This window comes from Periplaneta americana, chromosome 8, assembly GCF_040183065.1.
Source record: "Periplaneta americana isolate PAMFEO1 chromosome 8, P.americana_PAMFEO1_priV1, whole genome shotgun sequence".
Lineage (NCBI taxonomy): Eukaryota > Metazoa > Arthropoda > Insecta > Blattodea > Blattidae > Periplaneta > Periplaneta americana.
This window is the reverse complement of record NC_091124.1, coordinates 112,335,677-112,349,244: the sequence shown is the minus strand read 5'-3', so window position 1 is coordinate 112,349,244 and position 13,568 is coordinate 112,335,677. Positions and strand designations below refer to the sequence as shown.

Here is a 13,568-nt window from a genome sequence, read left to right as displayed (position 1 = left end):
TATTAATAGAGCAAAAGTTTGACAAAGAATTGCTACTTTTCCCTTGACATCAACACATTTACGAACTAGTTTCACATAGTGCATTTGAAGGTAAAATACCTCAGATTACAAACAGTCTGTGATATTCAGTTTTTAAAAAAACTCAGACAAAACTGGAAAAATATATATACTAAGAACTTTTAAAGATTCATACAAAACAACTTCAATGAAAGTGAAATTAAATTCCTGACTTTCTGCATAGATAGGTCACATGGGTAGGCCCCTACCGGAACTTGTATAGTTAAACAAACCAAAAATAAAAACAAAGCAATAACTAGAAAATTTAAAATGGATGTAGGCCTATGTGATAAGAACGAATGGATATGTGGATGCGAGCTTAGTAACAGTCTGTTTTGTTTTTCTTGTATATTGTTTGGGACTGAGGGTGCAGAAGGGTCTTGGACGAAGACAGATCTAGGTCATGTGTCACAAAAGATTAAAAAAACACGAACAATCAAGGTTGCATATTCATGCGCTACTGGAATTTAATCTTCTAGGAAAATATGATATACAGCAGCAGTTAAATAATACATACAGGCAGTTCGTAAAAATCGTTACGTATTGTCAAAAATCATTGGCTGCATAAAATTTTTGGAGCCATTTGAACTCGTGCTACGAGGCCACGATGAAACTTAGAGGTCTTTCAATCCTGGCATTTTCTGAGGTCTTGTCAATTTTAGTTCAGAACTTAATGTCGCTTTAAGCGATCATATTTCTAACGCGAAAGTATTTAACGGGACATCGAAAGACATTCAGAACAATCTACTGTCCTGTATGCTAGAAATATGTCAACATAAGAATAAGAAAGAAATATAGGCTGCTGACTTTGTTTCAATTATTTCGGACGAAACTACTGATATCAAAGATATCAAATGGTTCTTGTGCTTCGATATGTTATGCCCAATGGAAAACCTGTCGAAAGATTCTGAACCTTTCTCTCTCCAGCAGAATATGATGCAAAATCTTTGCCGGGTTGTTTGAAAGAAACTTTAGAGGAAATAATTGACTGCCTTGATAAAGTAGTATCCCAGAGCTACGATAAAGTGAATTTTGAACGGTCATCATTCTGGTATCCAGGCTCTTCTCAAAGAGAATTCCAAATAATGCACATTATGGGCACTGCTATGCCCATGTTTTAAATTTGGTACTGGCTCAGACAACTAGTCAAAACACAGATGTGCGGGTGTTTTTTATAGATTTGGAGGAGATTTCCAGATTCATTTCTAGTTCGTCACAGCGCACACAAACATTAAATGAAGTAGTTGGGCAAAAAAGCACCTCATTCTTGTGCTACACGTTGAAACTTTAAATCACACACTGTTGAAGTCGTATATGAGAATAGGGAATTACTAATAGAGTGCCTGGAAAAACTTGGAAATTATTTCTCGACAAAATATCACAATTACTCAGGCAAGAGGCATCAACAAACATTTCAGTTTTGGCTGGTTGTATTCTATACAATCATGCCACATGTAGACATATTGTACAGTCAGTTGTAAAAATCAGCCAATCCACTTGAGTTGAAAAGAGCTATTTCAAGTTTCCAAGTACCCATTCAGAAGATTAAAGGCACAGACACAGATTCTCTCATGAGCGAATATGAAGAGTTGCCTAGGCCCTCAAAGAGCCAATGCACAGATTTTTGGATTCCCAAAGCATAGCTGCCAAAGAGTTATGTGACGTAGAGATACATCAAGGAAATAAGCGCTCTGAGTTCACTAATCATCTTCTTGCAACAAACCTCTTCTCATCTGAGAACTTTAAGAAATAAGAGAAGCAGTTTCCATATGTATGTCTGCAAAGCATTTGTGAAGCATATCCATACATTGATATAGGCAAATTAAAAGCAGAAATCGAAATTTTGTATATGCAGGACGATTTTCGGGATGTGAAAGATGCAGTTAACCTTTTACAGTTCATGATTGATAACTTAATTACAATGTTTAGTGAAAGTGTTGAATTTCTAAAAGTAATAATAACAATAAAATTCTGATGACTACTGCTGAAGCAGAAAGACTTTCTTAAGCAGTACAATGACAGAAGAAAGGTTAACAGTTCTGGTAATGCTGTCTATGGAAAAACATTCGAGATATTGCCAACTTCAATGAATCAATAACTGACAAATTCGTCACAATGAAGGATAGGAAAATGGACTTCTTATACAAGCATCTGCAGAGGGTGAGTCATTTCCTTTTTTCTTCATGTAAGCATATTCACAATTTAACTAATTAATATTGATGTGAAAATGTATGTTGAATTAGCATTATGTTGTAATTTCATGTGTTGTTAGTGAACCCCCAGAATTTAGGAGCACCAGCCGTCACTGCAATAGAACTTACTAAGTTACACTGCATGGATGTCTTGTCTGTCCTATGTTTATAAACATTCAATAACTGACAAATTCGTCACAATGAAGGATAGGAAAATGGACTTCTTATACAAGCATCTGCAGAGGGTGAGTCATTTCCTTTTTTCTTCATGTAAGCATATTCACAATTTAACTAATTAATATTGATGTGAAAATGTATGTTGGATTAGCATTATGTTGTAATTTCATGTGTTGTTAGTGAACCCCCAGAATTTAGGAGCACCAGCCGTCACTGCAATAGAACTTACTAAGTTACACTGCATGGATGTCTTGTCTGTCCTATGTTTATAAACATTCAGCTGTAAAGTACTATACCGAATTCATCCAAAAATCCTTTTAATAAGAGAGTAAACTTAAACTGCATAATAAAATACAGAAATATGCAACATATCATTTCAATATGAAAACAGGTAATGAATCAGAAGCTTTCATCATAGAATTTTATGTCTGTCTATATGTAATAATTATAAAAGACTTACTTTCTATATGAAGTGGGTATTAAAAGTTGTATACAAATTAAATGTAAAAGTATACGTACTGGTGAACAGAACTCTTCAAATGCAGGTTTCACAAAATTCATATACTGATTCAGCACTTGGTCCAAGTCTCTGCCTCTTTCCTTAATATCTCTTGGGACTAGAAATTAAATAGAAAGAGAAAAAGAAGTTATACGTAATAAAAATGTATTCTCGAGAATAACAGCTTCCCATAATAATGGATTGCCAAAAATGACAGAGCATACTGAATAGAAGAAATTGCATTACCTGTTATAAAATTAACAAGAATTTCCTTTTAATAAATGATCATAGTAAAAGTAGTATAACATCACAATTGGGTAATAGAATCATAATGGTTCAAAAAATTAATAACAAGCCTTTAAGGGCACTGAGAACTAGGTCATAAATATACCGGTAATCCTCTCTTAAAGAGAATGCATTCCAAAAGTCCATGAAAAGTCGAGGAATTGTTTCACGTGCATCTATCAGTAGACCTATAACCTTTCAACTTTCGAGGTGATGCATCACAAATTCCATATGGATGTGTTAACATTTCAAAAATCTGCAAAAAGTAATCTTATTGAATTTTTTAGCCCTACATGTATAATATTTATGACATTCCAGAAAGCAGTAACTGCAAACAAATTTCATGCAAAAGCAATTCCTTGCATTTGATAGGGTAAAACAGTTGACTTTCAATACCTATAAAATAGTACCAATAATGTATTTCAATGAATGAATTGAAAGGTAAATATTCGGGAAATGTAATCTATTTCATAGGTCGATGAGACAATAATATAGTAAAATTTCAAGAAAGTAAAAATCTTCATTTGAAACATTAAGTTAATTTTGGGTTCACAACATACTGTTCATATTAATTTAAAATGAACTACAGTATATAATATAAAATCTTACCTCTTCGTGCCAATCTTGTATCAGAATCTGTGTCAACAAAGAGTTTCATATGAAATAATTCCCTGATTTCAGGGAAATAAAATACTAAAATTCCTTCGAATAAAACAACATCTGCAGGATATATTGTAGTAAATCGATTATCACACCTGAAAACAAAATTAGATACATCAATAAAAACATGATCTCAAATTTCGCATACAGGCATACACATAATATGTTTCTTTCTCATTAGGCCCACTTTACTAAAGGCTGTTCTAAACAGATTAAATTTGCTGGCATTAAAACTGAATATCGGAAGAAAAAAAAAGAAGAGAGTTATTGGTGTATGGACTGCATCCGAAAAGGCAAGGTAGATTACCATTTTCATTACAATTCATTTCATTGTCATAATAGTTTTAATTATGTCAAGTAAACTTGACTCCTGAAATCTGTTTACATAAAGGAAGTAATGACGAGAATTCCTTGATACCATTTCTCAAGTTCAATCCACGAACCTATGGCTCATCACTTGTACTGGCAATGTTGACGAGAAAAGTCTGTTGTGCTGCAGTCAAGCTAATAGTGAACTCATTATGTACAAATATAATGGGATGATTTAGGAAGTGAGAAAAAGTACTCCAGAAAAAGAGTGAAATTTTGAACTGTTCAAAGCGAAATATATGGTGCAGCTTCTTTCATTAAACAAGTTTGCAAATGATATAGCAGTTTACAAAAAAATCACATATGGCAATAAGTGCAAAATTTCTATCAGCTACTAGGGAAATTTGAAACAAAAGTAGAGTGAATACTTCGAGAATGCAATTTCAAGAACAAAGCTAGAAACAATGCTTTGATGTCCTGCAAGTTCTTGGAATACTTGTTTCATATGTATTAAAATGGAAAATAGTTTGTATTGTATCAGTGCTTAATTTACTTTTTTCTTCAGTTCATGACAATAAACTGTTCTTACAATTCTAATTCTTTTCTGTAAGGACACAGCTGAAACAAATGAGCCAGCTATATTATTCCATTGATAAGTTCTGTACAAGTCAGTTCTCTTGAATCCCTGTTGTAATAGTAATTTCACCTCTTAACAAATAGAATTTCATACTTATATGTCATGTGTACTCCTCTTACTCATTTTAATTAACATAATCATAAAATGACACAAAATAACAACTAGCATATGTAATACAAAAATGTAGCACCACTTGAAGGTAACAGATGAAGGAAGGAAGTACAGGAAGTTCAGTGATTTTCAGTGGCCACCAAAACTGAACTGTAGTCCAACTTCTCTGGTCACTATCTGCATATTGGTGGTCAAAAGTTACTCGACACAGAAGTCAAGCACAGCAGGAAAATTGCCTGATATGGTAAACGTACTTAATGCCAATTAACTTATCTGTCCATTCCAGTCTTCAGACCACGAGTACAAATTCTCTTTTTAATGCATATGTATTAATGAATGTTTGCAACTACATTTTCCATTTCGTGTCAATTTCTTGCTGTATATATTTAATTCTCAACAATGAGCAGGCCACTCCATTGTCTCTCATATTATGGAGCCATTAAATCTTTTTTCGTCCTATTCCTCCTTTGTCTTCGATCATTTTCTCAATATTATCACCTGAAGTAGTTGGTACTTAATGTTGGACATGACTTTTCTTTTTATCAAAGTCAGTACTTCCTGGTCTCTAATCATTTTGATTGCTGGTGATTCTTGCTGTCCTTGGTATTTTGAGAATTTTGTGCTAAATTAACATATCAAAAACGTCTTCATATTTATTGTGGACATTTACAACATCCAGGCTTCGATGCTATAGAGAAGTACTGAATAGTCATAACATTTGATAAATCTTAATATAAGATTAAGGTCAAAATCTAGATTGATAAGGGCATTTTTAAAATTCATAAATGTTTTCCAAACATTCCCTATTTGGCATATTTATTTCCACGTCTGATGATAATGATGACCAATCATCACAGAGGCATGTTCCAACATTTAACCTTGTTTACTCATTCCATTACCATCAGAAAACCCTTGTCAGGCTAATATATCTAAATGTGTCTCGTTCCTTAGTGATAATTACAATGTTTAAGCCCATATTTTAACAAGCTTTTCTACAAGATGATTTATTATTATTATTATTTTTTTTTTAACATTTTGAATTTTCTGATAAGCCGCTAATGTTACATATAATATTTATTACTCGCCGTCTATGATTATCTAATGCAAAATGTGTTGAGTTACACAATATATTGATTAAACATTCTGTTTGTGCCTGGACACTGACAACAGAAGTTCGTCTTACTCTCCACATTATCACTCCAAAGGCACACACTGTTTCGTATGTTTTGAGCCTCACTTCTGAAAATGAAGACCATGCAATTTTCACAATGCTACATAAGCCTACCAACTACATGAAACATTTTCTAAAAAATTAAATTATGGTTTATTTAATGACGCTCGCAACTGCAGAGGTTACATCATCGTTGCTGGTGTGCCAGAATTTTGTCCCGTAGCAGTTCTTTTACATGCCAGTAAATCTACTGACATAAGCCTGTTTCATTTAAACACACTTAAATGCCATCGACCTGGGCTGGGATCGAACCCGCAACCTCGAGCATAGAAGGCTAGCGCTATACCAACTACGCTACAACACATTTTCTAAACCAGTACTTCTGACAAGCTTGTACTTTTTACAATACTAATATGTTTATTAATTGTTATAATTGTTTTAATGCTATGCTTGGTTAAAGTTTCTATCAAGTCACATGTACAAATTAATAACATGTGTGTTATCTCAATGCTTACTTCTTCTTAGTTTGTTATTTAACGACGCTGTATTAACTACGAGGTTACTTAGCGTCGATGAGATTGGTGATAGCGAGATGGTATTTGGCGACATGAGCCCGAGGATTCGCCATAGATTACCTGGCATTCATCTTACGGTTGGGGAAAACCTCGTAAAAACCCAACCAAGTAATCAGCCCAAGCGGGGATCGAACCCGCTCCCGAGCGCAACTTCAGATCGGCAGGCAAGCGCCCTAACCAACTGAGCCATGCCGGTGGCTACATATGTTCATAGGTCTGTTAACCTAACCCACGTCAAACGTTGCAATACACTTTTACTTCCAATTAAGAAATATTCAACATTCCTTGTCTTCCACAAAAGTGATATTCACCCAGAAATAGCAAAATCAGACTATTAACACAAGATACTCACAGGATGGTTGGTTACATATTTACACAGATGGCTCACTCATGAATCCAGATGGAGCTAGAGCATGTGCTACTTGTCCATATTTTTTTTCATTTTATAAAAATGTGGGCACACATACATCAAATTTTGATGGTGAACTTGAAGCTATTTACACAGCTCTCCAAAATGTTTCTACTTGGTTACAGAAATGAAAAATATAGTTCTCTTATCTGATTCCAAAGCTGCAATCCAGGCAGTTAGTACAACTACTTTTATGAAATCAGAAAAAATTAAGGAAATCCATTGTATGTTAAGGCAGATTCAAAATTGAAATAAGATCTTAGTTCTCCAATGGATCCCAGCCCATTGTCGAATATATGGTAATGAGAAAGCTGACATTTTGGGCAAGAAAGGAACTAGAATAAACGTAAAGAAGAACTACAGTTTTTCATATGAGTCCATAAAACGAGTTATCAAAAGGAAAATTAACAGCAATTAACACACTAATTCTCCAAGTGAACATCAAAATTCAAGATGGAACAATTTACTAGAACATTTAAAATCCATTCCTGATCTACTATGAAAATCTGCTGTGGCCATGTTCAGACTGATTACTCGTCATAACTGTCTTACAAAACATCTACAATGAATCGGCTTCTTGGATTCTGCTAAATATTTATTGTGTAATAAAAAAGTGAGCTCTCTCTCTCTCCCTATCGCCTTCAGAAGGCACACAATGTTACAAATGTTTTTGAACTTAACAACTGCAAATGTGAGCAAAGTACTTACTTCACAACAGATTATCAGCCACATGAATTTTATACATGTACTTTAATCAAGTTCAATTTTAATTTCAATATGTTTCATCAAGTGACTTATGTATAAACGTAATAATTGTCTTAACACAGTACCTGGTTAATGCCTCCAATAATTCGCATGCACATATAATAATATGTTTGTTAACCCTAATCTATAAATGTATTTAGAAAGCTTATTGTACAAATTACAATTATGATCACAAGATGGCTCACTGATGTTGAAAACGTTTATCAATAAAAAAAAAATGTAGAACAGCATGTTGTGTAACTTAACACATTTTGCAATAGATAAGCATAGACAGCCACTAACAAATATTATATATAAGATGATTTACGCTATCAACAATTAGTATTGTATCATCAACATATTACCCTCTGATTGAGGTTCTGGCTGATATGTACATTTATCAGGCAGTACATCTCACTTGATGATGTGTCAGAGGAAGAACAATTGTTGTTGTTGTTTTCTAATGCCAGGCATTTGACAATAAAGTCATTTGACCTCTTGCACTCCAATATTTTTCAAAGATATTATCATGACCAGCCACTGGGGCACAGATTTTGAGGTGTTCCGAATCCATTTCTTGGTTTGAGTTGCACAATGGACAGTTAGGGGACTGATATATTCCAATTCTATGCAAGTGTTTGGCCATCAATCATGGCCTGTTGCCAATCTAAATGCAGCTACAGACAATTTTCGTGGTAAATCGGGAATTAACTGTGGATTTTGATGCAGAGAGTTCCATTTTTTCCCTTGGGATTGTGTTATCAAATTTTGTTTGTTGAAGTCTAAGTATGTAGATTTAATAAATCTTTTCACAGAGTAATAGATAGATTTAGTAACAGGTCTGTAAGTAGCAGTGCTGCCCTTCTTTGCTAAAGCATCCGCATTCTCGTTTCCCAGGATTCCACAATGGGATGGTATCCATTGGAATACAATTCTTTTATTGAGTGATATTAATTGAGAGAGCATTTTAGTTATTTCTGCTGTTTGAGATGAAGGTGTGTGTTTAGAGACTATTGATAGAATAGGTGCTTTGGAGTCTGACAATATAACTACATTCTTAAATTTACTGATGTGGCATAGAAGATTCCTGAGACTTTCCCTTATTGCAATGATTTCACCATCAAAACTTGTTGTTCCATATCCAAGAGATCTATAAAGTGAGAAGAGACAGCATGTAACACCTGCACTGGCACCTTGTTCTCTGGAGATCAAGGATCTGTCGGTGTATAAATGAAGCCAGTTTTGTGGAGGGTACCTAATATTAATTGTCTCTAAAGACAACTGTTTCAGTATTTCAGTGTTTACTTCTGATTTCAGTATTTCTTCTGTTAAATTTAGATTATATTCTATATTTAATAGAGTTAAAGGGTTTGGTTTAATTTGCAAGTTTTCTTTTAAATTCGGGATATTGATTTTCTGTTTTAATTCATGAACAATGGATATGAAACTTTTTTGAGTTTTCAATCTACAGAAAGGACTGTATGAATGCCAATTGTTTCCTGGTAATCTGATAAGTTTTTCATATTGAATCAGTGCTTTTTCTTCTATTGTCATTTTGATGCTGTTAATATTAGTGAGGAATCTCATAGAATCTATTGGAGTTGTTTTGATTCCACCAGTAATGAGTCTGAGAGCTTGGTTTTGAACATATTCTATGTCGTTTATGAAAGGTGAAGTAATCAGAATTTCTCCGCAGTATGTCAGCACTGGCTGTATAAACATTTTGTATGTAGTGTTCAATGTATTCCTAGAGCATCCCCATTTCTTTCCTGCTAGTCTTTTTAGAAGGGAGAATCTTTTACGAGCTTTTTCAGAAATGTATTTCAAATGGTTGTTCCATGTTAACTTACTATCGAAAATAACTCCAAGGGAAGAACAATTGTATGTATGCATCTGAAGTCTGACTAGTGGAATATGTAGCTAGTCAATGATATATGCAATGGAGGGAGAAAGGAACTGGCCACCCTACCCCATTATCTCCTGACCTGGTTGCCTCAGAGGTGGTGCGTTCTTGGTATCATTTGTGAGGTTCAGACCTGTCTTTGGATAGTTGACTAAACAACAACAACATCAACATATCCAATATCATTAGTCCATATCCTATGCCTTTCTAGATATTTTCAAGAGTTTCTGAAAAAATGCTCTGAGTAAAAATTAAGTGAGAGGAGAGACAATACATCCTAGTCTGACTCCCCTACAAGTATTCACAGTGTTGGAAACTTCTCCACCAACTTTAACCTGGGACATTTGTTTCCAATGCACATTTCTTAATGAAATTAACATCTTTTTGATCTACGAGGCGTGTTCTTAAAGTAAGTTCCGTTTTCAATTACAGCCGTCGCATTGCTGCAATCGTTATTTTGCACATGCGTGTTTTCTTCTTCAGTCCTCAGGTAAGCTGTGCATGCAGTTTCAGAGCTTCAGTCCATGTGTGTGGTTAGTTGTGATCAGTTTAAATGTTTAAAATGATCAAGCACTACGTCGACTGTGAGATGCGGTCTGTTATCCGTTTCTTGAATGCGAGAAACATCAAACCATCTGACATTCATCGTCAACTTTGTGAGAGGAGTATGGTGATGATGCCATTAGTGATGGAATGGTCAGGAGATGGGTTAGGAAGTTCAACGAGGGCCGCGTCTCTGTGCATGACGAGCAGCCTACCGGTCAGCCATCTTTGATCAATGACGATTTGGTGCGTGCTGTCGATGAAAAAAATTCATGAGGACAGGAGGTTCACAATTTCTTCGCTTTCCTTGAATTTTCCACAAATGTCGCGGAGTGTTCTCTACAAAATTGTGACAGATCGATTACGAGGAACAACTGGATAATACCCCGGCAGACCAATATCGATAGTCGACGCTACTCGCTGGCCACTAGACACAGGGCTGTACCGAGCCGTATCAAACAAAATATAATCGAAATGGTGGTAGTCAAATTCGCGACTATATTCTTAAACAATTCACTCCATTAGTCAAGTTCAAGTTTTATGTAGTACAACGGCGGTTTTTTGAATGCATTAAAAGAAAATGAAGATGTAATAAGATCATAAACTAGATTATCACAAGGAATTTAACAGGAAAAAAGGTGTGTTTCACGGAATACCATTAGAATGACGGAAAGTAAATTTCTGGTTAATGTTCACCAAAGCGTAAAATACGTAATTATGACGGCGTTGATGTTTTATTTCTGGCCAATAGAAAAATACCTACCCTTTTACGAAAAAAAATTTTAGGGACCATGAAATTATTCACCGCTTTCATTATAGGCCTATTATTTTTTTTATCAATATTACGAATCGAAAACTGTCATATTATATAATTTTAACTACTACATGGACGAATGAAATCAAGCTAACCTAACCAAAGCTAACCTAACTAACCAAGGCTAACCTAACCTAACCAAAGCTAACCTAACCTAACATAACCAAAGCAAAGCAAAGCTAAGCTAACCTAACCTAACCTTCGTAAATGCAAGGTCTGTAACCGAAGCAAGAAGGGATCTCAGTCATTTAATCTGTAATGTACACGCACTACATGAGAGGTCTGCGCATGCGATACAGCAAAACTGTTTGTCCCGAGCCTCTCATCTAAGGCACTCGTCATAATTTACTCGCAATATTTACGCAAATACACATTGTCGCTAACAGTGGTGCTATCTCTCAATAATGTTCAGAACGAAGGAGGTAGACAGAGAGAGAAAAAAAAAAGAAATATAGCACAAAACTGTTTTGTCTCGAGACTCTCATCTAAGACACATAATAAGTCACGTAATCTACTTGCAATATATTTGCGCAAATACACTTTGTAGCTAACACTGTGCTATCTCTCAGTAATGTTCAGAACGAAGGAGGCAGAGAGAGAGAGAGAGAGAAAAAATTTCTCCTGCCAACTACGCCACACACCAACGTCATGTTCTTATGTTGGTGACATTGTGTATTTACTTCAATTTGGTGGTAAACATAACGGCACGGTTCAAAGTGACCATGGTAATTCTCCAGTATAGCGGATTACGATATCGAAAATTGTGCTCACGATGGGTACCCAAGATGCTCACCTAGGAACACAAAACCAAACGAGCTTCCAGTGCATTGAGCTTTCTCACACGTTACAGTGAGCAAGGCAATGAGTTTCTTGACCACATCGTGACAGGTGACAAGACTTGGGTGTCTCATGATACCTGAATCGAAGCAGCAGTCAATGGAATGGAGGCACACTGCATCACCAAGGAAAAAGAAATTCAAACAAACCATGTCAACATGCAAGATCATGTGCACTGTTTCTTGGGACAGAAAAGGAGTCCTACTCATCGAATTCTTGCCTCGGTGTGAAACCATTAATAGAGAAACCTATTGTCAGACCTTGAAGAAGCTCGTCGCGCAATTCAGAACAAGAGACGTGGGATGCTGACCGACGGAGTTGTGTTGCTTCATGACAACGCTCGGCCACACACAGCTCATGACACCCAAAATCTCATCTCTAAATTTGGCTAGGAAGAAATTGACTATCCCCCCCTACAGCCCGGATTTGGCTCCGAGTGACTTTCATCTCTTCCTGCACCTCAAGAAGTTACTCGGTGGTCAATGTTTTGATGGCGACGATGAAGTGAAAACAGCAGTGCGGGAGTGGTTCGCATCGCAGGTGGGCGAATTCTACAATGAGGGGATAGAAAGACTTGTACCACGACTCGATAAATGCCTCAATAATGGTGGAGATTATGTTGAGAAGTAATTGAAGTGTGGGAAATACAATGCAACAAAAATGGTTTGTAAATATCTTCTCGTTTACTTACTACACCCTTATGGAACTTACTTTAAGAACACGCCTTATACTATGTCCTTTCTTTGAATAATATCTATGAGATTTTGATGCTCCATCTTACTGAAAGCCTTCGCATAATCGAATACCTATCACAGATGGGTAATGATATTGTTCTGCCTTCATCAATATCTTATATATAAAAGTCAATGTGTCTATGTATGTATGTATATATGTACTCAATACAAATCTACACGCTTTGACTGATATTTGCCAAAGTTTGCACATTTAACTTTCATAATCCGGAGAACATAGGCTACATTAAAATTGTACAGATGGACGTTAAATTATTGAAAACACCAAAAATTAGAAAGAAATACGGCATGTATGATATTAAAATGGCCGATTCAACAGTCAATTGTCTTTTATTGACGTCATTCTGTCACCTCTTCTTCTGTTGTAAAAGCGGCCATGTTGTTATTGAAATATTAAATAAAATAACATTAAATTAAAATTACGTAAATGAGAGACGATCTCTTGATTGAATGTATGATGTGGCAATAATATACAATATAATATGGCACAATACACACTTTTGTTTAATATTGAAGAATTCAAAATCAAACATAATAGACAGCAAATATGTTGTTGTTGTTTTCTAATGCCAGGCGTTTAATAATAAAGTCATTTGACCTCTTGCACTCCAATATTTTTCAAAGATATTATCATGGCCAGCCAATGAAGCACAGATTTTGAGGTGTTCCGAATCCATTTCTTGGTTTGAGTTGCACAATGGGCAGTTAGGGGACTGATATATTCCAATTCTATGCAGGTGTTTGGCCAAACAATCATGGCCTGTTGCCAATCTAAATGCAGCTACAGACGATTTTCGTGGTAAATCGGGAATTAACTGTGGATTTTGATGCAGAGAGTTCCATTTTTTCCCTTGAGATAGTGTTATCAAATTTTGTTTGTTGAAGTCTAAGTA

At 35.4% G+C, this 13,568-nt stretch overlaps 1 protein-coding gene across 6 annotated transcripts in view; it reads right to left on the bottom strand.

The window, feature by feature from the left end:
* Positions 1–13,568, bottom strand: part of Uck (Uridine-cytidine kinase) — a 329,786-nt gene that overhangs the window by 251,036 nt on the left and 65,182 nt on the right. For all 6 annotated transcript variants that reach the window (XR_011333491.1, XM_069833408.1, XM_069833409.1 and 3 more), the window contains exons 4-5: positions 3,820–3,965; positions 2,946–3,043 (exon numbers count right to left, since the gene is read on the bottom strand). Coding sequence is in view for 5 of the 6 variants with exons in the window: in XM_069833408.1 (XP_069689509.1) it covers positions 2,946–3,043; positions 3,820–3,965 (244 nt within the window). In the remaining variant the exon portion in view is untranslated. The remainder of the gene's footprint in view (positions 1–2,945; positions 3,044–3,819; positions 3,966–13,568) is intronic.